Raw genomic sequence first — 27,572 nt, 5'->3', positions numbered from 1 at the left:
CCAGCAGTGGCGTACAAAGTGGGTGGTTGAGGGGGCGTTTGCCACCTATTGAAAACGGGCATCCGAATTAATTAATTTGGCCGTTCATTAACGATAATATGTTTCTGTCCGCATTTAAGCACTAAACTTGGTCCCTCTCCTGTGGCTCCCTGTGCACTTCTTTAGAAAGAAAAAAATAATAATAAAAAAATTTATTAATTTACATATTTATTTTCATTGTTTAGATTAAATATTTCAATGATTAATTATTTGGATTAATTTTTTAATCAAATATTTAAAAAATGTCAGTCCATTTTGTTGTTGTCAGAAAAAGAGACAAAAGATGGATGGATAAGTTTTAAAAAGTGACCATAAAACGTCAAAAAAGGTAGAGGTAAAGGAAATGACCATAAAATGTCCACAAAATTGCCGAAAAGTCAGAAAATTGATTTAAGAAAAGGCAAGAAAGAAAATGCTCAAAAAGTTAAAACAAAACAAAAAATAAAATGTCTACAAAATTGCCCCCAAAAAGAAAAATTGATTTAAGGCAAGAAAAAAAATATTAAAAAAGTAAAAGATCAAATAAGATTTCTAAAACAAAAGAAGAAATCCTGAAAATTAACACAAAATTGCAGAAAAAGTCAAAAAATTTATAGCAAAAAAAAAGGCAGATAAAATGTACAAAAAAAGCCATAAATTGTCCAAAAAGGGAAGACGAGAGGCAGAAAATGAATATATGCCCATAAAATTGCTAAAAAATGTCAGAAACTTGACAGAATGGCAGAAAAGTCTAGAAATTTATGAAAAACCAAAGTAAAACCAAAAAAAGGTAAGAAAATTCACGTGTGTGTATTTGATAGACTCTAAGCAGCTTTTGGGCTCTCACTGCATTAGATTAACTACACTAACCAACAATAACAAGTACAGTGTTTCGTTCATCACAATGTTAAAATGTTTTGTGGCTCCAGACATTTATTTATTTGGTGTAAAATGGCTCTTTTGACAGTAAAGGTCGCTGACCCCTGTCCCTACTGCAATAAAACCAACGTGAATTGATGGCAGCTAGATTGTGAAGTGAGTCATTGTTAGGTTGTGAAACCTAACCATGTTTGCATTTTTGGATGAAGCCATTCTGATGATTTTATAATGTATAACTAATGTCTTTGCATGATGCCACTGTAAGACGACACGCTCTTTGCACATCTGCTTTAACTATTTGCGTCTGAGAAACTGGATTCTGAGTCATAATACTTAAAAAAAAAAAAAAAAAAAAAAAAGATCTCGCATCTGAATCTCATCTTGGATGCTTTTCTAAGATTCTTCTTGTAAAGCAGCACAAGCATTACCTTGAAGCTCCAGCGGCTGTCAAAAAGAAAGACTCTTTTCAGGGCAGGAAAGAAAGCTTTCTGATGGAGCCTTTTGGATCGGGCTTAAATTGAAACCTTATGTGAGGCATGTGGAATTCTGGGACTTTGGCTGGCTCCCAAGAATCCACAGAATGTGAGGGATTTTTTTCCCTTCTTTCTGCCTCTCTTTCTCCCTCTATTTCCCCCCCTCTTATCCCTCCTCCTATGTGTGCGGGGTTGTCTTACATCAGCCCGAGCAAAGGCGCCGCTGAAGTGAGCCAGCGAGACGTTCAAGCAAGCCCGACCACCTCACTGGAATATTCTTCTTTGGACAAATGGTCTGAAAAGATAAAAGTAAGTCAAACTTTTCTCTGACTTTTTTTTAGGTGTTTAAATTCCTGGCTATGAAGAATGGAGCTGATCAAAGTCTTGGTAGCTTTTGGGGTTCAATTTGCTGCTTTTGGAATAATTGAATGCAGAAACCAACTCAGAAAGAATCCTTTTTCTACTGAAGTGAACGTCGTCGATCACCATGCATCAGACGAAATTCAAACAATAAAACTCAATTGGGTGTGAAAATACTATTTTACTGTAATACTGCTAATGTTTTCACATCCTTCACCATGTCATGCACAGGGGTGAGTCTTGGATGTAAACTTAAGGGGTGCTCTGAAACATCCCATCCCCAATTAGGAATTTTTATAAAACAAAAACATGTTTGACTTAAGTCAACCTAATATGTTAGGTTGATTACATCGTTAGTTAATAATAATAATAATAATAATAATAATAATGTGATTTATCTGTACATAACTAAGGTGCATTTTTATTGAAACATGAGGATTATTTTTCCGTTATTGATTATTCATCAGTTCAAATTCAGCTGTTATCAAACGCGTTCTGATTTTCTTGATTTTGCTTCATCCTCAAACGCCTAATTATTGTAGTACGTCGTTGAAATACATATTCATATTAAAACAAAGTATTAAAATGAGCTACACAAGTGCCAAAGAGTAATAAAAGTTGCGCACCTACGCGACTACTTTTGCCGTATGTAAAGTTGCAGTGTTGCATTTCGTTGCACATTGTGGACCCTCAAAAGCCGCCGTAGTCCGGAAGTAGCGAACTAATGGCTTTTAGCCGACTAGCAAAACGATTTTGAAGACAGATAAGTATGTCTTGAACCGCTGGTTTTCGTCGTAAAACTACAATTTATTTTAGATATATTTCAAATGATATATCTAAGCGCCAAAGAGTGCTGGCTTAATAGGAGAAAAGAGGGGAACAACATGTCAACTCGCCAGATTTTGCAGTGCATTCTGGGACTTGTAGTATTGGCATAAAACTACACCACGGCTGTGCGCCATACAATTTAATAATTACAAAACAAAAACAGAGTGGACCCTTAAACGCTCAAAATTTATTTAAATTAGTTTTACATTACATTTAGACATAGTCGTTAAATTTGTTTATAGGTTAAAGTGAGAGTTTGGGATGCATTTAACTTGAGTCATGAACACGTGGATTCAATTTCTAAAGCTTTAGCAGGTAACTTCTACTTAAAAAATTGCCTGACTAATGTGTTCATGGCCACTCAGTAAAAACAACTACGATACACTTTTATAACGTTGCGGTTGTTTGACTGTGGGATGAAAAAGAGGTCAACGTGTGGTCATCTATCAGGCACACACAACGTGCAAACACCTGCATGTGACACCAACGTGACACTCACGCAACACTGACGGACACTACGACCGCCGCCATGACACCAAAGGGCACATAGCGCTACCTGACAAAACGTACACTTTGGACTTTATTTTACAGGAAGGATTGCTCTTTGCTTGCACAGGTAATCAAGCATTTTGGAAATAAGGTATGGAGGAAGAATCGGAGAATAAATGGATGGAAAAAAGAGGAAGGAATGAAATGATACTAAATATTGGCAGTGAGAAAGAAAGAGGAGGAATTATTGGGGGGGAAAGTGACAGAAAGGAGGAAGGAAAAAAGCAGGGGAAGTCAACCCAAAAATATTCTTGACAATATGTTCTATACACCTTCACTAGTCTAAACACTTACTGCATTTAGGAAATAAGAATTAAGTCATGAAATCCACCTGTTTTTATCCATCCTAGGGGGCAGCCATTTTGCCACTTGCTGTCAACTGAAAATAACATCACAGTTGCTCAGGGCTTGTGTAACGACCAATCATGGCTCACCTGTTTTCTGAGTTTGGTCATGTGACGGAGGAAGGAAGCACAAAAGAATAAAACATGTCAACAGAAGTTAACCACAGTGTCGTGAATAAACATAACGTAAAACTTCTCAACTTTTGAAGACAGTTTGTTTGAAAGGAATGTAGAGGGAGGGAGTTGGTATGATAATTTTCATGCTCGTCGTTAGCCGTTACGCTACATGCTGTTTACACTTTGATCTTCATAGTCAATTTTCTTTTGTACATGGAATTCATATTAATTTCATTGCTTGTGTGTGTTGAGGATGGATCCGTGTAGCTTTTATTTACTTTTTTGGCCCCCGCCTTGTATTTTTCCCATCTCACAGTGGTGCTGTCGCCGCTACGGAAGCCAGGAGATTGTGTCCAAAATCGTAGCCAACATTTTTAGACGTCAGGCGTCTGCTTGTGTGACAAAACACGTTGCGCATTCATGCAGTGTTGCGCAATTTCAGTGTGTCTGGTAAATGATTTGGTCGGGTTAGGAACAATTATGTAAAACAGCACAACCTCCAAAGTTGAACAAAATCCGTTCTGTGATGCCGGTTGACTCCCTAAGTTTTTCTCATTTCAAACGAAATTTTCGAAATATTGTTGAATGAACTGAATCCTTTATTTATGTGTAAAGACCACCACTGTATGACAGAATTGAAATAAAACTAAAATACAGTAAAACTACTCAACTGTTCAAGATATATAATAATGACAAGTGAAACTGTACTTTTTGGCTAACTTCTCTGGTTATTTCCACGCTAGTTGTTAGCTACAATGCTTTCAGTTACATGCTATTGACCGTAGCCTTAGCTACAAGTATTTCAAAACAAACAGTAAATGCATGTCGAAATACAAAATAACATTACTCACAGGCATATATTCTTTAGAGTCAGTTGTGAAACTCTTCTTAGCATATGTTACATTCCTGTTTCTATGGTAATTGTTGCATCTTTTTTTTTTGTGGATAAAAATAAAATAAATCAAAGACAAAGACGCCTGGAAAAACATCCAAAATGTAAACGTTTGCTTTTTGGATGCTCTCCCATGTGCGCTGCTTCGTAGTGTTGAGTCACGTCAAGCTGCAGTGACTTATGTAATGTTGTGCGGTCAGTTTATCGGAAAGTCATCGTGTGTCGCTTTGCAGCTGATTCATCCCTCTCATCCGCTAGTTTGTGCCCGGCGGGGCGAATCTGTCCTCTTCCACTTCCTGTACTGGCTGCTTGATGTTTGTTTATATGGAACTCTTCTTTTTTTTTTTTTTTTTTTCTGCTCGAAAGAAGAAATCCTAGTTAATTGTTATTTTATTCTGATGCAATTTTAATGTAATAAATTTGGCTTTGTAGCTTGCACTAATGTGGATAAACAGCCTAACAAATTATTTATTGTTATTGTAATATGCCCCCTATATAATACCAAAAACACCCTTAAAAAGCAGCCAAAGAAGAGAGGAACAAAAAGTTTGGCAGGATTCTGACTTTATTCTCAGAATTCTGACTTTAAAGAGAGAATTTTGAGAATAAAGTCAGAATTCTGACTTTTTTAGGGCTATTATTATTCTGACTTTAAAGTGAGAATTCTCACTTTATTCTCAGAATTCTGACTTTAAAGGGAGCATTCTGAGAATAAAGTCAGAATTCTGACTTTTTTAGGGCTATTATTATTCTGACTTTAAAGTGAGAATTCTCACTTTATTTTCAGAATTCTGACTTTAAAGGGAGCATTCTGAGCATAAAGTCAAAATTCTGACTTTTAAGTGAGAATTCTGAATTTAAAGTCAGAATTCTGCCTTTTTTCTCAAAATTCTGACTTTAAAGTGAGAATTCTGACTTTAATTCCAGAATTCTGACTTGAAAGGTAGAATTCTGCGAATAAAGTGACAATTCTGACTTTAAACTCAGAATTCTGACTTTTAAGTGAGAATTTTGACTTTAATTCCAGAATTCTGACTGGAAAGGTAGAATTCTGAGATTAAAGTCAGAATTCTGAGATTAAAGTGAGAATCCTGCCCAAAAAACATATCTCTCTTTACTGGCCCGAATTCTCTGACGTACATTTACCAAACAAATAAATGACTGACTTATTTGTCTTTTAATCTTCCTTTTCTACACGGCCCTAAACCTCCCTGCTCGTTATGTAATATGTAATAAATTGTTATTGTTATTGCTGAGCGTGTGAAAGAAGAATGATGAACTGGTTCGTTCTGGCCCGTGGTGTTTGAACTTGGCTCCACCTCCCACTAGTCATGAGAATATAAATCCACTCCTCATGCTTTGGTGCAGCTGGACCTCAAAACGAAGCCCAAGTCCTTTCCAATTCTTGTTCGTTTGTGCTTTGAGAGCTGGAACCTGAGTCCTGTTCAAAAATGGGACCTTTGTAGTGAAAACAACTCGGAAGGTTGAAATGCTGCACAGCGGAACCGTCCAAAGTAGAACACCACAAACGTTGGATGTTTTCCAAACTGAATTTGTAGTCCAAGTTCACCTCAGTGAGCATCAGAAGTGTGTTTTGTGTTTTTCCTTTATCTTAAATCTTTCTTTTTTTTTGGATCTCATAAAGCAGATGTTCCCTCTACATACATGTCTGCCAAGTTAATTCAAGTGTTGAGTAGGTTTAATTTATTTTAGTTGAATTTAGTTACATCTAGTGTTTTCAAACTTTTGGGGCGGATTTTTTTTTACAAAGACTACCATGTCAATTCAGAAGTTGCATATTTTTGAGGGGAAAAAAGTTGTAACTTTATGATAAATGGGTTTTTAGAGAGAGAGAGAGAGATGATAATTTGCTTGTGTTTTTCAAAATAAAATGTTGTAATTAGGGATGTTCGATGCTCGAGTATTCACGGGTACTGATACCAAGAACAGATACCACTTTTTGCTACATTAAAAAAACAAAAACAAAACAATGACAGATAGTTTTAAATAAAGAGTCAATAATTGATTAAAATTACGAAAATGCAATGAAAATGTGTAATCTTGTAAAATAAAGTTGTTTCATTTTTTCCAAGACAAAGTCGTAATATTATAATCAAAGTTAAACTGGGAAATAATATATAGTTTAATGAGTGACATCAAAAAAAAAAACGTTTTCATCCAGAGATGTCAGTTAGTATGTTTGTTTTATTGACTGCCAGTTTCGATATGGACAGTGAGTATAAAAAGTCTACACCCCCCCCTGTTCAAATGGCATTTTTTTCCTGATAAAAAAAGTAAGAACAATATATAAATACAATTTAAAAATAAGCCCAAGATGAATCATTTCAAATGTGACCTATAACCTATACAACCGTAAGTATAAACAACTGAAATGTGGATAAAGGATTGTTTCCATTTTCTTTTTTTTCTTTTTTTAAACAAACAAAAAAACAATTGTCATTTATTACAGTATGGACTTTTCTGAATGAGATGACACAATAATTTATTGCAAATTATTTTGCACTCCACCAAGCTACTGCTCACAGACACCCCCCCCCCCCCCCACACACACACACTTATATAGCAGTTAAGTTCTTTTCTACACTTTTATGACAAAACCGCTAAAGTGCACTTTTCTGACAGTGCCCATCTGGATCAATTCACTTGACATGATTTCCTATCGGAAACATGCATGACCCCCCCCCCCCACCCCCCATTCGCAGAAAGCAAAACAAGTCACGTCCAAGTCGAACTTAAGGCCAATTCTCCCGGTTGAGACGCCAAAGCACACAGAGGCCTTTTTACAGAAAAAGTGTACGTTTTTCTAGATACACACAAGCCGTCAGCTGTTTGACTTTCATTAGCTCAGAGGCGAAGGCGAGAGGCGGCGAGCTTAGCCTGGAAAGGATTAGGAAGCGGCCGTAACCTTAGCGGCCGCCCGGGAACCTTAGCCAGGCGAGCGGTTGGGCTGAAGGGACAGAGGCTGCTCAGTCGGTCCTTAATGTCTTCGTCAACACCGGCCGCACGACATCCATTTAACGTGGCTTATTTGACATGTGATATTAATCAGTGCAGGGAAGTAACCAAGTACAAATACTTCTTTGCTGTCCGTAGGTAGATTTTTTTTTAGTGTGAGTTTGAGTTTTGGACCTGGTCTTCAGTGGGTATGTAGGTCACCTCTGAAAAACACCATCATGTCTTAAAATAATGTACAAATAAACAGTTGCTCAACAGACCTGAGATTTCCGTTCTCATATTTTGCGCTTCATAATGTGCCACATATTTTCAATGTGGAGACAGGTCTGGACTGCAGGCGGGCCAAGCTAGTACTTTTTTCTTTCTTTTTTGTACTTCCACTTTTTAACTACAAAATATGGGTTGGCGTTGTCTTGCTGAAATAAGCAGGGATGTCCCTGTGGACTCGTCAGACCACAGAATGCTTTTTGGCTACTATGTTTTTAACTTGCATTTGTAGATGTCGCTGCTAACTGTGTTGACTGACAGTAGTTTTCCGTCAGGGATTCAATGTTTGTTTTCGCTCTTGCTGCTTACATGCAAAAACATTTTTTCAGATTCTCTGAATCTTTTGATAGTATTAGGGGGTCATTTATAGATGATGAAATCCATAAATTTCTTTCAATTCTATGTTTTATGTTGTTTTTAGGCTGTTGGACTATTTGCTCATAGAGTTATTGACAAACTGGTTAGCCCCGCCCCATCCTTGTTTGTGACCAACTGAACCTTTTTTTAAGATTCCTCAACTTTTGCTGCCCCTCCCCCAGTTATTATTATTATTTTTTTGAAAAATGTTGCAGGAATCAAATTCAAAATGAGAGTCAGAGAATATTTACATAGGTGTGATTTTAGTTATTGTTTCTTATTTATTCAATTTTATCTTCATTTAAAAAAAAAAAAAACGACTGACTTCTGACTTATGATTTTTATATGCGTGTCCAGGTCAGGATCCATTCCAATCCAAAGACGTGTTTGTGATGAAGAACCCGCGCGACGTCCGCTTGTGGCTGCTGCTCCTCGTGCCCTCTCTCGCACCCGTCATCTCGCAAGTCAACCCAGGTACGTTCTTGCGTTAGCATCACAAGCTTGTCATCTTCTCGCTTCTCAAACCCACGCTTGACTTTGTGAATACTGAAAAGGAGGATTTTTTTGTTAGTTTTGGCTTTTGGGGCAGAACTCCCAAGACTTGGGTAAGTTGTGCTTAGCGGGAACCATGTGGTCCACTCGCTCTCTTTCTCTTTCTTTTGGCTTCTTTGATGCTGCCTCGCCCCATCGCTCTCTGCTGCTCGGGTGGTTTTTGTGATGTCACTGAAATAAAACCAATATTTGAAGCTATTCGTTGTGCCGTTTGATGGGCAGAGACAAAGAGGAACCAAAGGGAAGGTTTTGGGTCATGGATGAAACTCTAGAAATGTAGCACCAGCCAGTAAAAACCTGTTTTGTTTTCATTTTTGAACATATTCCGAAAAATACTTAGCAATTCATTAGAACCGTGTCGGAAAAGGTCACCGTGAACTCACAACTCCGCTTCTTCCACTTTTTGGCCTGTTATGAAAGTCCAGCTTTGATGACGACAACACAAGATTTTTACAAATACAATTTTTGCGTCATACGTCTGTTATAAGTAAACTGGAATGGTCGTCTTCTTAGAAGTGATCAAATTTACAAATTCAGCTCGATACGCTAGATCAGTGGTGTCCAAAGTATGGCTCGGGGGCCATTTGCTGACCATTTTTTTTTGCATGTACAAAAAAATTATATTTCACTTGGGCCCACAGTGTTTTATTTATTTATTTGGCAAAATAAGTGTTATTCACAAAAAAATGGCGGTATGATCCTCACGATAAAACTAATTTGAATATGAAGTCAACCCCCCCCCCCACCCCATTTTTTGACAATAATATATTATATACAGCCCCACTAGTCCAAATATGTTATTCTGTTTAATATTGTGTTAGTGGAAATCCAGCCGTTTTTATCCGTCTCAGGGGGCGGCCATTTTGCCACTTGCTGTCACCTTAATATGACGTCAATGTTGCTCAGGTCTCAGGTAACAACCAATCAAAGTCAAAGAATATCTTCAGTTTTCTGTATGCGGCACTTGGAAGAAAAAGTTTGGCTGCACCTGCTTTAAAAAAAAAAACATGCTCCCATGTGACACCAGTCGGCCAATCGAATGTGTTATTCAGAGATGCTTTGCAAACAGTCGGTAGGTGTGTGTGAGATGTGCGAGCGGCAATCCAGTTCTGTGTAAACAGATAGTCGGCCTTTAACTTTCAGTTTGACGTCATTTGACCTCACTTTGCTGTTTTTTCTGTCTGTGTGTGCACGTGTGTGTGTATACAGACCCACATGCAAATATCTGCCTAAAACACACTCGCTGTGGATCCAGTTATCCTATTGGAGTCTGTGGCTAATGCATACCAGACATTCTGACAGCAGGAAAGTCCATTCAAATTTTCTTTCTGTGTGTGTGTGTGCGTGTGGAAAGGACTGTTTGTGCATCAGATTGTGGTCAAAGTTCAACAAGTTCACAATTCCTGAAAAAAAAAATAAAAACGTGTTTCCAAGCCTGAGGGTTTGTCACCAGTGCGGGTGTATCGTTGCAAGCCGGCTCTCAACCTGCCCTAATGTATGGAAGCAGGATACTTCCACCTAGAAGAGTTATTTTTTCCACAGCAGGGAAATAGTCACGACTGAATTTAATCGAGCCGAGATGGCGAGCAAAGCCAACTTTCCTGTGTTTAAAATTCCCCAGCAATGGCGTTTATACAATTCCTGTCTTTTCCATCCGAGTCGTGAGTGGGCGAGCGCTATTTCGCTTTTGAAGAATAAGAAGTGTGTGTGTTTTGTATCTAAAAAGGCAGGGTTGGCCGACTGAGGACTCGATCCGGAGAGTCCAGTAGAGTTCTTGCATTTCTACATTTATACCAGTAGGAGGCAGTTTCAGGGAGAGAACTTTATCGCACAAAATCTGGTTAAGTCTTATGGAGCTGAGTAATTAAAGTTTCATCAAACCTCCCTAAAATGGCCACTTCAAAGCAAACTGACAGATTTTTTCAGGCGTGAAATGAGAGACGTTTTAGTGGAGATAAGTTCTTAAAGTTTCTTATTACTGTATATGGAAAGTCATCAAACTTTTCTGCTATGCCTTCACTTAATGACTAAAACTTAAAAAAAAATATATATATATATATATATATATATATATATATCAGAATTTGAGGTCTATTTGTATATGTGGTTCAAATTTGGTCACAAACGGACAAAATATATATATATATATTTTTTATTTTGACGGCTAAAAATGATCCTAAAATGTCTCCTTCAAACTAAAATGACAGACTTCCTGTTTCCTTTTGGTCGTGGCTTTTTGACACTTCTTTGTGGGTCTTCTCATGCCTAACAAACTTAATGTGACTAAAGGGAACTTCAGGTGTTGAATATAATAATTGTGGAGTTAAAAGTGGAGTCAACCCAGAATTATTATTTTTTCTTAAATTTCTTAAAAAAAAAAAAAGTATACTTCTGAAATACACGCCTACTAAATTTCATGCTGTTAACAGAAACTGGCGTCAGGGTCTGAATTTTTGTTTTTTAAGTCATTCACTGCCATTGACGGCTATAAACGTCAAAAAATAATTAAAAAAAATTCTATTAGTTTATAATTTGTTTTCACTTTTTTTAACAAGAGTATGAAAACCTAGAATTTTTTTTATTGCACATTTAAAACAGATATGAAATTTGTGATTAATCGTGAGTTAACTAGTGAAATTTTTTAATAATCTTTTTTTTTTTAAATGAATTTATGGCAGTGAATGGGTCAATCATGAGCTGATCTATTCCGATAGTATCTCGAGGAGTTAATTTTTGACATGGCTATAAACATCAAAAATTCATTTTTAATATTTCTATTAGTTTATAATTTGTTTTCACTTTTGTTAACAAGAGTATGAATATCTAGAATTTTTTTATTGCACATTTAAAACAGATATGAAATTTGTGATTAATCGTGAGTGAAATTTTTTAATAATCTTTATTTTTATGAATTTATGGCAGTGAATGGGTCAATCATGAGTTGATCTATTCCAATAGTATCTCGAGGAGTTAATTTTTGAAGTGGAAACTGCAAAAGGTCAAAATGATTTTAACATGACCAACTTCCAATGTCTTTCAGGCATGGGTTCCGTTTTTTTGCGGGTCTGTTTATGATAGACACGCCTACCAAATTCCATTTTGCCAGTTAAGATGGCTTCCGTCCTGAATGTGAAGTAGTGGCCTCCATTTAGCCTCATTTGCTTCACAGTGACACAATTCATCAAGAATCAGCTCCGACGCCAAAGACAACATTGTTTTGCCTATTCATAGTATCATCTTAAATATTCTATTATGCATCAGTATGCAATGGTTAGTCCATATTGTGTGTATATTTCTATTCTATATTTATTTGGCGCTCAAAGTTGGCCAGTAAAGTCAGTGAACAAGTCTACCTTTCAGAAAACCAACCGATGAGGAGAAGGAGGTTTCGGGCTCGGTAACACAAAGCTGGTGTTTTTCCACCAGATATTTTTAGACGCTGCGGCCTGAATGTGAAACCTGATGGGTAGCGTGTGTGTATAGGGTGGGAGGTCGATATGCGCGTAGTCCGTGTAAATGACTAGCCGCGCTGCTCACCTCAGGGGTCACCTCTGAGTGGCTCGGGTAGATAAATAAACACGGCAAAAACCAACATTTGGACGGGCCGTCTTGACATCCGTTAACGTTCTCAAACGTCTCACTTTCCATCTTGGATGTGCCAAACGACCCTCATACAGACCTGGCCATCTCATCTCAGTCAAGGCCAAGTTTAACCTTGAATCTTTGCGGGGCAAAACCAAATCCTGTCTAGGGGCGGGACTAAATGTAGTCGTCTAGTTTCTAGTCAAGGGCATAAGTCTCGTTCTTAAATATTAGGCGGCAAGTATAATGTCAAGAGATAGACCAAGTCTATCCTCAAATCTCTGAGGCACAAGACCAAGCAAGTCTTAGTCTTTGTTTCAAAGGTAAAACTAAGTCAGGCCTTTTAGGGGCAGTACCAAACAGGTCTGATTTCAAATCTTCCAGGCACACACACAATATATCCTTGAATTTTTGACGAACCAGACCACCAAGACTAGTGTCAGTCTTTTTAAAGGGACTAAGTTTAGTCTGAGTCTTTCAAAAGTGATACTAAACCTCATCTCAAATAGTACCAAGTATGATCTCAGTTTTTTAAAGAGGCAAGACCAAAAGTCTATTCTTAAATCTTTTAACGCCAAAACACAATCTCATCTCTAATCCTATTTGGGCAAGACCGAGTCTTGTCTCAGTCTCTCAAAAAGTGATACTGAACCTCCTCTCAAATATCAAGATCTCTGTTTTTTAAGAGGCAAGACCAAAAGTCTATTCTATGAGCAATGCCAAGTCTAGTCTAAGTCTTCTGAGAGCAAGACCAAATCAAGCCTGAAGTCTTTTTGCGGCCAGATCGAGTCTAGTCTCAAATCTTCTAGGGACAAAATCAACTCTAGTCTCAGTCTTTCAAAGGCAAGACCAAGCCTAGTCTTAAATTGTTTTTTTTTAAATTCAAGATTAAGTTTACAATCAAAGGTTTTAGGGTCAGTTCCAAGTCTAGTCCCAGGTGCAAGTGTAGTCTCAAATCTGGAAGAGGGACAAAAAGAGTCTTGAGGTTTCCAATGCTATGTCTCAAGTGTTCGTATTTTGGAGCGCTTTTCAAGTCTTTGAACTTAAGTCCAAGTTACATTTGATGTCTTTGAGGTTTTTGAAGTTGAAATTCAAAGTTCAAGTCTATAGATTGATTCCAACTGTAGTCACAGATGGTCTATTCCAAATTTCCTCACATCCAGAGATTCCAAAAACGTTTTGAGTCGCTTAGCCAACAGGGGAGACATTTTTCCAAGGATACAGTAACCCTAATGCAAATTAAGCATAATTAGGGAATGATCTTTTTTTACTCCAACATTTCAACCTACCTGTTTAATACAAAGGAACAAAACACAATACAAGTAAGCTAGCTAGTTGACGTTGATTGCCAAATAGTGCCCATTAATCATCGCAAAAGCAGGGATTTTACCCTGAACTATGGATTTTTACTGAATTTTGGGGACCCCCGAGTTTTGTCTTGCAGTTTGAGAACCATTGCTCTAGTGTGCTTCTTCTTGAAGGCCAACATCTGGTCCTGCTCATCACCATATTTTCCATCAATTTGCGATTTGGTTGTTTTCGTCTTTTTGACCACCACGCCCTTCAGTGAATTGTGATTATTTAGCCTGCAGACCACTAATAGGATGAGAATATTAGAAGATTCCAATGGTTTGACTTGATGTGGCCTGCTTCTAACCAGAGACGTCTTGGGCAAAGGCGGGTGGGAGGGGGGGGGGGGGGGGGGCGCAGGCGAAAGATTCCTGAGGCCAAGATGAAAACGTTAGGGAATATGGTAAAGTCTGTCACATCTGGAAGTGGTTCGCTTTCTTTACGTGCATATCGGGGTGCGCGTCTATCGCCTCATCAGTGAAGGCTACGAAAATCTTCTCGGCTTTCCGCGTTGAGAAAATATTTGGATGAGATCAGCGCAGTAAGAAAAGGGGGACAGAGGAGACTTTGAGTTCTGCTGTTACTGGCGTTTTCTCAAAGGAGACCAGGTTCCAAGCTTGCACTCTCGGTCGCCCCGCAACTTCCGCCTGACGTTTCGGAGCCGGTCGTGACCCACTGGTTGTCATTTTGGCACATGCGCGCGTGCACACAGACTCTTTCATTGCAAATGAGGTTACCTGGTGGTCACATCCTGTCAGGTGGAGTCGGTCAATGAGCACCAAGCGAAAAGTTCTTGAGCCAGAAAATGATCAGTCCTACGGTGACTTGAGCTATTTTACACAGTGTGCTAGAAAATCATTTTGTTATTCACTTTTGTCCGGACAATGGAGGACTAGTGGTTAGTGCGACTGCTTCATTTTTGGTGTTCGAGTCTCAGCCTCGAGTTTCCTGTGTGGATTTTGGGATGTTTTTCCCTGGCACGTTGGCTTTCTTTCACATTCCGGAATCATCCAGGGTCATTAATGATTCTACATTGTCCATAGGTGTTTGTTCCACCTCTTTCATCAATGACACCAAACAAACGGCGGTTGACAATGGTGTCATTGATGAAAGAGGTGGAACAAGCATGTGTGAAGAAAAGACAGTTATTGGACAAAGAAGTAGGAAGGACAAATAGGTTGTCTCCAAGAGGAAGAAAAGTCAGAGTAAACTGTAGAAAAGTAGATAAGATGATGTCTGTCTTAGCTGAGGGCTGGTCGCTGGGGGCAAAGGGGGGGGGGGGGGGTTGGGGGCTTGGTGGTTTTATGGGGTACTGCCTTCAAGATAGTATAAAAATGCTGTGAGTCCGCTGTAACGACACACTTGCGAGAGGACTGCAGCCATTTGTCTGTAAACTTGCTTTTGTCCAGAATATTCTGTAAAATAAATCCTTCGAAGGACCTGTTCACCAATCTCCAGTCTGTATTCAGAAAATCAACATTCTCTCTACCCGAACAACAACGAACATGCGGAAGACAAAGATAGTCTTCTAACACTAGCTAGCTAAATTGCTAGGTAGTTAGCTAGATTGCTAGCTATTTTATCTACCTAGCTCGATTGCTATCTATCTACCTAGTTGCGTGTTCAAATCACGTCGGGGTCACCATTTGAAGAGGAATAAATTTATTTGTCCTCTTTGCGTGTTCCAAAAATATCAAGACAGATTTAATGTAAGAAAAAATACCTTTGCAAAAAGGATTTAATCTAACAGAGATCTCTGGACATCGTGACAGACTCCAATCATCACGTAACAGGTGGAATTTCAGAGTGCCGAATGTGTCTCTTCCGCGTGTAAAATGGCTTCTTATAGTTAAACAGACCGCCTCTCTTTCATTTGTAGACAAAACATACTCTCTGGGTACTTTTCCGTGAGCGATGGCGCAAACAGAGTCAGGGTCAGGGGTGTGTGTGTTCGAGACAGATTCTGTTCTCAAGGACTAAATGTGTGTTTTCGCACAGAACACTGAGAAGGAATTTTTTTAGACCAAACAATATGTTCCAGCTTAAGGTCAAATTATACTGAGTTCAACACTACCTCACATCTACAAAACATTTCGACATGGTTAATATAAAGAATTAAAATGTTAATAATGTATAACAATGGTTAATATATGAAAATAAAGAATTTAAATGTTAATAATATCTAACACTATCTAGATTTCAATCTATATTGGTAGCTATCTATCTTGCTAGCTAGCTAAATTGCTTGGTAGGTAGCTAGATTGCTAGCTATTTTATCTACCTAGCTAGATTGCTATCTATCTACCTAGCTAGCTAACTAGCTAGATTTCTATCTAGATTTACTTTTTCAATTATGATTCCAAGCAAGACCTTTAATCCCCTCTTGCGAGGCTAAGTGCAAGAGGAGAAGAGACCACACAAGAGTAGATGAGGTGGCGTGCAGGAAACGAATGGCATATTGCTTCTACCTGACCGCAATGTGGGGGCGTAATGGGCTCCGAGCAGCCAGCTTGACCTCATGCAGCTCTGCACACGCCATCGTACCATGCCTGTTTGGACTGGCACGCTCACATATACACACAGGGTGAATCTGGCTTATTATTTCGTTTTGTTTGGTATTTTGTGGTCTAAAAATGAGCACCTTATCACAATGAAGTCATGCTTTTATATGCAGCAGTTGGCTGCGGGTGAAATGCCAAGATATTAGTCCATGTAGTGGATTTTATTGGCCTCTCCTTTGGACTCTGCATGCCACCTATTACTCAATGTCTTTGGAATCAAATCCATGACCTTTGGCCTTGCCTGGCAAGGCTGCCACCTTGCAGCAACAGGGAAGTCTCTTAGAATATTTTCCACTAGGGAAATTCTAGTTTAAAACCACATTCATATCTGGTTATTCCCCAACCCCCTGCTGAGTAAACATTGAGTGATTATATGGCCTGAGCAAACAGCATGGTCGGTGAAGGGCAATTTTTATACTAGTCATCAAGTTTGTGTGGCTGTATTTAGTGAAACATGTTTTGTGTATGTGTGTGTGTAATTTAGGTGTGTGTCGATACCCCTTGGGAATGTCGGGAGGACAGATTCAAGATGAGGACATCTCCGCCTCCAGCCAGTGGTCCGAATCCACCGCTGCTCGATATGGCAGGTAGGGTGTCTCACACATACACAACTACAGATGTGGAGCACACCCCCTTCTCCTGCATAACACAGTATTTTGATTAATATGGAATTTGTGGACTATGAATTTGCAGCAAAATCCACCCATTTTTATCCATCTCAGGGGGTGGCCGCCATCTTGCAACTTGCTGTCGACTGTAAATGACATCACAGTGCCCAAGTGCTCAGGTACTGACCAACCACGGCTCACCTGTTCCCAGGGAGTGGTCATGTGACATAGGCAAGATGAGCCTTAGGCACTGTGATGTCATCAGCAAGTGGCAATACAAGGATTTTGCCGCCCCTGAGATGGATGAAAACAGGTGGATTTTTCGTATTCATATGCCATGGAATTATTTAAAAAAAATTAATAAATAAATAATTGATGTGAATTCCCCTTTAAGTAATGTGCGCAACACCACATGTTCTTTATCATCAGTTGTAAAACTTCTTTATCTATATTATACTGCCCTCATGTGGCCAAGGCTTGCTTGAAGGAGCAACACAATGTCCATTGGATTGTACCAAAAAGTGTGGTAAAAACGATTTTATTCTATACATTCTATTATTTTAATTATGTCATTAATGAATGTTTATATAGCGTATTATATTAGGCCATAGAGTGTTATCATTTGAAAAATAATTTTTTTTTTTTTTTTTGGGAGAGCCTGGAATTGATTAATGATATTTTCATTCATTTCAATGGGAAAAGATGTCTCTTACTCACACACACTCACTTCATAGTTTGTTTTACCCTGATAAGGGTTTGGTGTTTGAGTGGTCTATACAGCAAGGTGCCTGTTTATTTACAGGAAACCACTAACGGGCATATCGGTACCACTCACAGCCGCACCATTAAAATGGTGCATGCGTATGTTGTGTGTGTGTGTGTGTGTGTGTATTGCCTTAATTTACAATCAGGATAATGATGTAATGTGTAATCTCATTCCCATCTGGTTGCATTTTAAGTCTCTCAAAATGTACACCTGTGGTGTTTTTATAGGCTATAAAGAGTTTGAAAAAAATATTGTATTTATTACAGACAGATGTTCCAGATAAATGAGATTTAAAAAAAAAATTTTTTGTAAAATAAGAAAAAATATTTTATTGGTAAAATATATTTTATCATGTTTTAGTTTAATTTTTTTTATCTATGACTACACATTTTAATAAACATTTTTTTTTTTTTTTGATAATGCAAATGCTTGTATCTACTCCATCCTTTTTGTACTATTTTTGAGCTGTTAGGTCTAACATGAACCTAAATCTAACACTAACCATCTCCTATAGGTTGGACTTCGAAGAGGGCGACGGCGCCTGGTGTCCGGAGATTACGGTGGAGCCGGACCACCTGAAGGAGTTCCTGCAGATTGACTTGCGCTCGCTCCACTTCATCACCTTGGTGGGCACCCAGGGTCGCCACGCCGGCGGCATCGGGAACGAGTTCGCACAGATGTACAAGATCAAGTACAGCCGCGATGGCAGTCGCTGGATCTCGTGGAGAAACCGGCAGGGCAAGCAGGTGAGTCGCTCGTTATTTTTGCCATTTCTATTACAAAAGTTCAGTTATCAGATTTTTACTCCGCCATAATCAAAAATGACAAAAATGGAGTTAGCCTACTCTTCTCCTGATTTAAAGCGCGACAGGAATGACGGGTGTGTGTTTCTCGTTCCGCAGGTGATCGAAGGCAACCGGAACGCCTACGACATCATGCTGAAGGACTTGGAACCCCCCGTCATCGCTCGATTCGTGCGCTTCATGCCCGTCACCGACCACTCCATGAACGTCTGCATGAGGGTGGAGCTGTACGGCTGCGAATGGCTGGGTACAAAGAAACAACATTTTCTGACAGCATAATAGACAATAGGAGTTCCTAATGAATTGTCCAGCAGGATGTTGATGATCTTCTATGATTGACAGATGGTTTGGTGTCATACAACGCTCCGGTGGGCCAGCAGATGAATTTACCTGAGCACACTGTCTACCTCAATGACTCTGTCTACGATGGAGCCGTCATTTACAGGTCAGTGTGTATGTGTGTGTGTGTGTGTGTGTTCTCATCTGCCACAGCCTGAAACTTTTCCTCATGGTCCCTTTGTTATTGTTGTTGTCACCCGGTCGCTATGGTGATAGCAAAGAGACACCGGCGAGAGGGTCCAGGTGGCAAACCCTCCTCATGGGAACGACTGAGTCAGCCCGCAAAGGAATGACATTATTAGTGTTTGGATTATGGCATTGTGAATGAATAATATCCTCCATGACACTCCGATGGGTCAAGTTTCACATAGTTGAACTGAGTTGCATTTGCTTGTCCAATGCCGCCACCTAGTGGTGATAGCAATCACTCTGAATAGTGAAGTAAATATTCTGTTTCAATTTAATTATAACTGTTTTGATTTAGTTATAACTATTTAGAATTGGACAAAATTGCTTTGATTTGCTCAGTATAATTTTGTGTGAGAATTCAAATGATGTGAGGGGGTTGGTTCTCTTTGTTCTCTCCTACAGAGTATATGGTGGGGGAAAGCGAATGTGTTAATTAGACCCTTTGTTTATAAGACGGCGCCTCAGAGTCTCTCTCTCTGTCTCTTCTGTAAACAACGTCAACTCTTATCTGATTACCTGTGTTCCATCTTGGGACTATAAGGGGGGGTGGGGCAGTTCGTCAACTGTATTGAGATATCATGTGATTCTGGGAGGGACTTCTCTAGGACAAAGGATATTACCGACGGGCGGAGTGAAAAACGACACAAATGAGAAAGGAGATGGAGCCGGAAAACTCCAATCTCGTCTGTCCACAAATTTGTGTAATAAATCCTTAAGGAAATGTCTCTTTTCACAGATGTCATTGTATGTTTTGTTAATCAACGGCATGAACACGCAAATAGTAAGAATTTTTCATCCAACAATAGTAAAACAAAACACAACACAGTCAATTACAAACAAACAAATTGTATGAAGCACATCCTAATGATAATACACTACACTACATTTAGCTTTATTATACAGCGGGTTCATTTTTCCAGCTACCTCCGTGCTTACCCCATTTCCTGTGTCCTGTCTCCTCCCAGCATGACGGAGGGCTTGGGCCAGCTGACGGACGGCGTGTGCGGACTGGACGATTTCACAGACAGTCATGTGTACAACGTGTGGCCCGGCTACGACTATGTGGGCTGGAGCAATCAGAGCTTCCCCGGCGGATACGTGGAAATCATGTTTGAGTTCGACCGCATACGAAACTTCACCACAATGATGGTGAGACATCACTGAGTTTTTGCTCCTTAAAAAGTCAAAAAATCATTCATCAACCACAAAGTGTTATTTTCATTCCTTTTTGTGTTAATTTATCACAGTTTTAGTGTTACTTCTTGACATGTTTGTATTTTCCAACCCAAATGGAGACAGTGGGACTCGAACCTAGTACCTAGCACTTGGGGGGCAATACACTAATAAGTACGTAACGAGATAGTAAATGTTTGTTGCCGCAAAATTCTTTCCCGCACGACTCACGGTAAATGAGAAAAGAAAGAAAAGAGCCCGGATGTATAAAGTAACTCAACCTTTAATCAATGTGTTTGACTCGCCGAAATAACACCACCCGTAGAGCTTTTTCTTCACTTTGAGTATTCAAATAACACCCAAATCAACACCCAGTAACTCAAAATAATTAAACACTAGATTTTAAACTCAATTCAACACAACAGATCTGAACAACAGATCACATCTTGTGGCGTCTTGGCGTGAAAAAAAAAAAAGTCATTCGGCGCCATCTTGTGGCGTCTTGGTGCCAAGGAGGAGGAGCTTCTATTAGGCAGAGCTAAGCTTTGGCCTGTCTAAAAATGTACGGTTACTGTCACTAACTTCCAAAATGAAATGCTATTTCCACCTAGTGGCAGAAAATTGCATCAACACAAATGTATGGCTCAATGTTTTACACTCTTTTGAATCTTATCTTATTTTATCTTTTGAACTTTAAATACCTTTATAAATTATTATAAAATTACTGTATCAATGAACTAAAAGATACAACAATGTGGTATGAGATAGACATACAGGTTATGTCCACTTTAATGTTAATGAACAATAGTATGAAAAACTGGAGAGAAAAAATATGTGTGCAATCAATTTAATTGTGAAATTATTTGATTTAAAATTTTTAATTGACTGAAAGATAGTCACAGGATATTGTAATATTGCGTCTTCCAATTTTCAGGTCCACTGCAACAACATGTTCACAAATAACGTCAAGGCCTTCCAGCACGTGATTTGCCACTTCCGCTCCGATTTGGACTGGGAGGCCACGCCGCTCACCTTCAGCCCGGCCGTGGACGACGAAGACCCCAGCGCACGCTTCGTCCCCGTCCCGCTGGCCAATCACATGGCCAGCGCCATCAAGTGCCAATTCTACTTTGCAGACGTCTGGCTGTTGTTCAGCGAAATCACCTTCCAGTCAGGTACAATATATCTGTATCATACCGTATTTGCACAATCAATGGCCCTCGGTTTAGTCCAAAAATGAACAACTCCCTCATATAGACACTTCTGCTTGTTTCAAAACAAATGGCAATAGGCCTAAGTATAACATATGAACATACACACACATGAGCATTCAATAAACTAGTGATGGGAAAATGAAGCCCCGTGAAGCACTTGTGATATTTTTTGACTCCTCTAGATGGCACTATTGGTTTAAAAAGGCAGTGGAAATGTAATACATTTTCATTGCACTAGCCTTTATATTTGAACCAAGAGCACCATCTAGAGGAGTAAAAAAAATAGTAAAAGTGCTTCATGAGGCTTCATTTTCCCATCTCTACTGAATAAACCACTGCTGAGATAACTTCAACTCTGTTGCTAAGCAAAACAGCAGTACCCAAACGGTCTCTTTAAATAAACTTAAACGTAAATTATTTTTTCAGATACAGCCATGTATAACACAACACTAACTCCTCCCAAGACAGGACTTCCGCCCATCATCCAGCCAGGTTAGTGAAAGTCACATTTTTCTGTTAGTCTTTTTTTTTTTTAACCTCGTGTTTGCCTTTATCATGCATTTCACGCAATTCAAAACAACCAAACGGTTTAATTTCCCAAGATTTCCTGCTATTGTACTTCAAACACCTTCCCGTTCCCCTCCCCAGAGGACGACCCCACACATAAAGTGGATGACAGCACTACACGCATTCTGATTGGCTGTCTGGTGGCCATTATTTTCATCCTGGTGGCCATCATCGTCATCATCCTGTGGAGGCAGGTGTGGCAGAAGATGTTGCAGAAGGTAAATGTAATTCAAATAGCAGAATTCATTGTGATTAGAATTCATTTGTTCCCTATTAGTCATGTAATGTACTGTGTATATATATATATTTTTAAGACCCTCCTCATAATCCTATTGAGAATTAAACATAGCTGCCATGTGTAACCCTAAAGGCGTTATAAATTCTGAAAAAAGTTGTAATATTATGATATAAAAGTACAGTAATGTTTTTAGTAGGTCTGTCAAAATTAGTTTGTTCATTTTGAGTTCATTTAAAGTCCGTTTAACGCCACATTTTTTTTTTAACACGCAATTAATGAACGCCTTTTACTTGGAAAGCCTGTACTGGGAAAATTCCAGACACGTCCACGTCAAAATTTAGCAGTAATAAGTTTAATAATAATGCATATATTTGTGGAGACTGGGGTCAAGTTTTAACATTTTTAAAATGTGCAGAATTTTACAAGAGACTTCATGTTAAAGATTAGATAGCTCTTAATATGAAAATAAAAATGCACTGAGCTGTCAGCCTTTCACCAACATCTTACAAATGTAATGATGCCGTCTAGTGGCAGAAAAATGAATATCACACTCGTTTTTTTACTTTTTAATTTCAGCTCAATATTATGAAATTACTGTATCAATGACTAAAAGATGCAGCCACATTTCTATTAGTTTATTATTTTTTTCTACTTTTATGTGAACAAGAGTATGAAAACTTGGGAAAAAATCTTTTATTATACATTTAGAACAGATATAAAATTTGCGATTAATTGTGAGTTAACTATTGAAGTCATGCGATTAAATAAGATTAAAAACTTTAATCGTCTGACACCCTATTTTTTTTTAGACAAGTTCCAGTAGTACTTGGAGAGCTAAGGATTTTTTTTTCAATGGTACTTGATGTAAAAATCAAGAGAACCACTGTACTATCCAACACTGAGTCACTTTGTCAACACAGAGCGAGACCTTCGCCTACAGTCACAACCAGTCGAGCACTGCCACCAGCGAACAAGAGTCCAGCTCCACTTACGAGCGCATCTTCCCGCTGGGCCCGGACTACCAGGAGCCCTCCCGGCTTATATGCAAGCTCCCCGAGTTCGCACAGAACTCCGAGGAACCCGGTACGTTGATGTATGGGCGGCCAAATCTAGCATTTGCGCAGGGGTGTGTAGACTTTTTATAACGGCTGTATGTTAACCATGCATTGTCGCTGTTCTCCAGCTTCCAGCAGCACGGCAACCCAGGACGGCGCCCCTCACTACGCTGAGGCGGACATCGTCACCCTGCAGGGTGTGACCGGCGGCAACACGTACGCCATCCCGGCGCTCGCCATGGACATGCTGTCCGGGAAAGACGTGGCGGTTGAGGAGTTCCCACGAAAGCTGCTCACGTTCAAAGAGAAGCTGGGAGAGGGCCAGTTCGGAGAGGTCGCCACTTGTCGGAAGACTGTGAACTAAATAACCAGTAAAGTTATCAAAAATTTAACACCTCTTGTTGTTCTTTCCTTTTTTTTTAGGTGCACCTATGCGAGGCAGAGGGAATGCAGGAGTTCATGAATAAAGAGTTTTTATTTGACGTGCCAGACGAGGCGACCGTTTTAGTGGCGGTGAAGATGCTGCGGTCAGATGCGAGCAAAAATGCAAGGTATGGAGTAGCAGGCCATAGCCTTAACACAAAAGTTATTAGGACCCTGAACCAAAATCACCCCTGAAAGGAGAAAAATTCATGAGCTTATGCAGGCGTACCTAATAATATGACCAGCGAGTGTTCCTGCATCTTCCCTAGGAACGACTTCCTAAAAGAGATCAAGATCATGTCTCGCCTGAAGGACCCTAACATCGTTCGGCTGCTGGCCGTGTGCATCTACAGCGACCCCCTCTGCATGATCACGGAGTACATGGAGAACGGGGACCTTAACCAGTTTTTGTCCCGCCATGAGCCGGAGGGGCAGCTGGCGCTACTCAGCAACGCGTCCACAGTCAGGTAAATGCAGTTAGCAAAAAAAAAAAAAAAAGGCTTACTTGTGTTAAAAAAAAAGAGAGGGGCTTTAATTTAATTTTAAATATGTGTTTATACAATTTATGGCACTTTTTTAAAGGTCTATAAACACACTTAAAATAATACAGACACAATTGAAAATACTGTATTTTAGAGAGAGCAAGAAAAATTGATAAGGCAAAAATATGGCAGGCTCCAGAGTTACCAACAAATTCCGTTTTTTTCCAAACTAACAAACTTCGCATCTTTCGATATACAATCAGGCCAAAAATGTACATTATAAAATGAATCTACAGCCGTCGCTTTCTGTCAATATAAAAAGCAGGATTAAGGAAGATTTCACGTTCAATCTTCAGCAAAAACAAGGCTGGTCTTGAAATACTTCCTGTTTTTGCTGTTCTTCTTTCAAATTTAGTGTCAAACATAATAATGTGCCGCCATCTAGTGGCCGACAGTGGAATTAGTTGTCAAAATAAACTACCCGCATAACAAAATCGAACTTTTAACAACAACAAAAAAGGCTAATTAGCACGTCCACGTATGGATTTATTCTAAATAAAAAATTGTATACAATCCGTTTTGATAACTTGGCATCCATCATGAGTGACTTGATCTATTTTTTTCCCCAACCTCTTCCCAACTTCTCCTCTCCAGTTTCGGCAACCTGTGCTATATGGCCGCCCAGATAGCGTCGGGCATGAAGTACCTCTCCTCGCTCAACTTTGTGCACCGAGACCTGGCCACGCGCAATTGCTTGGTGGGTAAGAACTTCACCATCAAGATAGCCGACTTCGGCATGAGCAGGAACCTGTACAGTGGCGACTACTACCGCATCCAAGGCCGAGCGGTGCTGCCCATCCGCTGGATGTCCTGGGAGAGCATCCTGCTGGTGAGGAGCAAGTGAATTACATCCCAAACTATAACATCTTAAAGAGAGAATGATGCTTTTTTTTTTTTTTTAACAATCAATGTTGTTAAAATATAAAGAGCAATATTGCCCCCCTAGTGGTGAGTTGTAGTACTGTAGTTTATATGCAGTGTTGCTCAATTTTTATTTTATTTTAGGGACTCCTTACATTGGAGAGATTTTTACACACACGAAAACCCGCAAAGGAGGCAAATGAAAAACCAAAAGACATTTGTGAGGTATAAAAACATGTCTTTGCTCACGCAGGGTAAGTTCACCACGGCAAGCGACGTGTGGGCCTTTGCGGTCACCCTGTGGGAGATATTGAACTTCTGCAAGGAGCAGCCCTACTCGCAGCTCACGGACGAGCAAGTCATTGAAAACACGGGAGAGTTCTTCAGAGATCAGAAAAGACAGGTGCGTGGATATTTATGCAAAGCTACCATTGGCGAATTTAACCATATAATCCGCCTCTCTTTAAATTGAGTCCTCATCAAATAAAAGTGTCATTTTGGCCTTTGAATGGCGCATTATAATATATGGAGGCAGCATTTTGTCACCAAGCTGACAAATTTTACTTATTATATAGTGTTATACATTATTAACATTTTTAATTCTTTATTTCATATATTAACCATGTTGAAATGTTTTATAGATGTGAAGTAGGTAAAATAGTGTTGAACTCAGTATAATTTGACCTTAAACTAAGCTGGTACACATTGTTTGGTTTGTTTGTTTTGTGAGAATTTGTTATGGGAAAAAGTACGAGAAGTGCCCTGAAAGTATATTTTGTCTAAAAAGAATGAACACAGGTGCAACTGAGAATTCTGTTTTTGTAATCTGTTTTCTTCTCTTATATAACATATTTACTTATGAGAGGAGGAGGAAGAGGTATTTTTCTTTTAGACCTGATTGTAATAAAAAGCTGGCTCTTCGAAGGAGCATGTCAGAAAAAACTCAACGTTAATCTGTACATCTAGCAAAACTAATGCAGGTCTGCTTACCTTGCCTGGCTATTGTCAATAATTTAATTACATTTTAATTGAATTTAATTATTTATTTAATTATTTATGCTATTATTTCTTATTTTTATTTAGTTAGTTATAATTATTTATTTATATGTTTTATTTTATTTTATTTTGATTTAATATAACCACTGGCCAATTTAACCATATCCTAACCAGCCACACACTTAAAGCATCTACAGCAGTGTGGCACACCACATACTTCCTTGACACCAATTACTACTTTCCTATTAGCCATGGTTTTGACGCCATCTTGTGGCATTTTCAAGGTTGTCACAGAAAAAGCACAACAACCTCCAATAGGTAACTCTGTGATTAGTGAACCTTGAATTGACGAGGGGGGTCAACGTATATACCGGTTATCAGATGCTAGCACTGCTAGCTAATGCTAATCTCTGCTGAATCTGCAGCTCAGATTTCCTGGCTCTTTGCCAAGCCAAGTGGCAAAGTCAACTAAGAAACTTGGTATGGGGGGGAATTATTTTAATTAGCTTCTCTGTTACGTCACATCAGGGTGGAAGGACAGAACGGCTCACTAACAAGTATTTTAAGAAATAAACAGATAAGTAAAGATTTACTTTATTGTTTAATCAACACTTGATGGGTGGGCATACACTCACTCCACAGACCCAATTATTTGTACACAAACAATAATAAGTCATTTTTCCACAATTAATATGTCCCCCAATTTCTCATTTTCTGGCAGATATACCTGCCACAGCCTGTGCTGTGCCCGGACTCGCTTTACAAGGTCATGCTGGGCTGTTGGAGGAGGAACACCAAGGAAAGGCCATCCTTCCAGGAAATACACCGAACCCTCCTGGAAATCCAGCCATAGAGCCACTGCGACGTTTCAGCCAGATGAAGACCGTGTGTCCGACACGATCCAGGCTTAAGCTACTTGTGCGTGTCACCTGTGTTAGCGTTTGGAGAATACTGTGCGGCGGACGTACACGCTACGGACCGACCAGAGACACTCGTCCACATATTCTTACAACAAAACACAATACAATGTATGGTTGTGCTACTCCAGTATAACTGTAGCAAGTGACATTCTGCACTTTTCTTGTTTAAATATGAAGTTGAAATGTCACATTTTAAGGTGACCAAAGACTTATTTTTGTGTGCCATTGTTCAGAAGACTGCTTGAATGTAGAGGGGGGAAAGTGCAGCCAATTTCAAGTGTTTCATCTCAGTCTCGTCGAATGAATAAGAAAGAAACGTCAACTCTGTAATGTCTTTTTTTGCTGTGTGAATGACTGTTTTTATGTTTCAACTAGTATTTATATATGTTGATATTTGACTGTTTCTGTATGCTTGATATATTTGTGTATTAATATGCTCTTTTCTTTCATATTCGGGGTACTTTATTGGATGAGTGATCCAAGCAAGTGGGTGAATGGGTGGATCATACAAGATGTGCGAAGGAAGTAGCGCTGTTGGATAAATGTGTACACGTTGTCGTGGTAACGTGTTTCAAAACTGTCCTACGGGTGCCGAAAAGGGTCACGCATGTGTTAAATGATAGGATTTTAAACAGGGTTAAGTGGGGGTAGATATATTTCCATGAATCAAACATAAAAGCGTTTTTGTACAGCATTGTAAGTGAAAATGTTTATATACTGTACGTGTTAACAAACGTTGTACATTGATTTATTAAATAAATCGAAGAATGCTA

The 27,572-nt window shown here is 39.2% G+C and overlaps 1 protein-coding gene across 2 annotated transcripts; it reads left to right on the top strand.

Moving 5' to 3' along the window:
• Positions 1-1,575: 1,575 nt before the first annotated feature.
• Positions 1,576-27,572, top strand: ddr2a (discoidin domain receptor tyrosine kinase 2a). 2 transcript variants are annotated; one of them, XM_077584371.1, is made up of 17 exons: positions 1,576-1,679; positions 8,418-8,534; positions 16,590-16,692; positions 17,994-18,225; positions 18,382-18,529; positions 18,625-18,727; positions 19,776-19,959; positions 20,918-21,158; positions 21,624-21,689; positions 21,846-21,982; positions 22,923-23,085; positions 23,186-23,391; positions 23,481-23,608; positions 23,750-23,947; positions 24,617-24,851; positions 25,137-25,286; positions 26,601-27,572. In XM_077584371.1, the coding sequence occupies exons 2-17, from the start codon at positions 8,453-8,455 to the stop codon at positions 26,730-26,732; spliced, it is 2,508 nt and encodes an 835-aa protein (XP_077440497.1). In that variant the 5' UTR covers positions 1,576-1,679; positions 8,418-8,452; the 3' UTR covers positions 26,733-27,572. The 2 variants fall into 2 exon arrangements, with proteins under 2 accessions (XP_077440497.1, XP_077440496.1); XM_077584370.1 differs by lacking the exon at positions 1,576-1,679 and adding an exon at positions 3,041-3,174.

This window comes from Vanacampus margaritifer, chromosome 13 (assembly GCF_051991255.1).
Source record: "Vanacampus margaritifer isolate UIUO_Vmar chromosome 13, RoL_Vmar_1.0, whole genome shotgun sequence".
NCBI classification, from domain to species: domain Eukaryota; kingdom Metazoa; phylum Chordata; class Actinopteri; order Syngnathiformes; family Syngnathidae; genus Vanacampus; species Vanacampus margaritifer.
The sequence above is the reverse complement of the archived record's forward strand: the minus strand, read 5'-3'. Positions and strand labels throughout refer to the sequence as shown.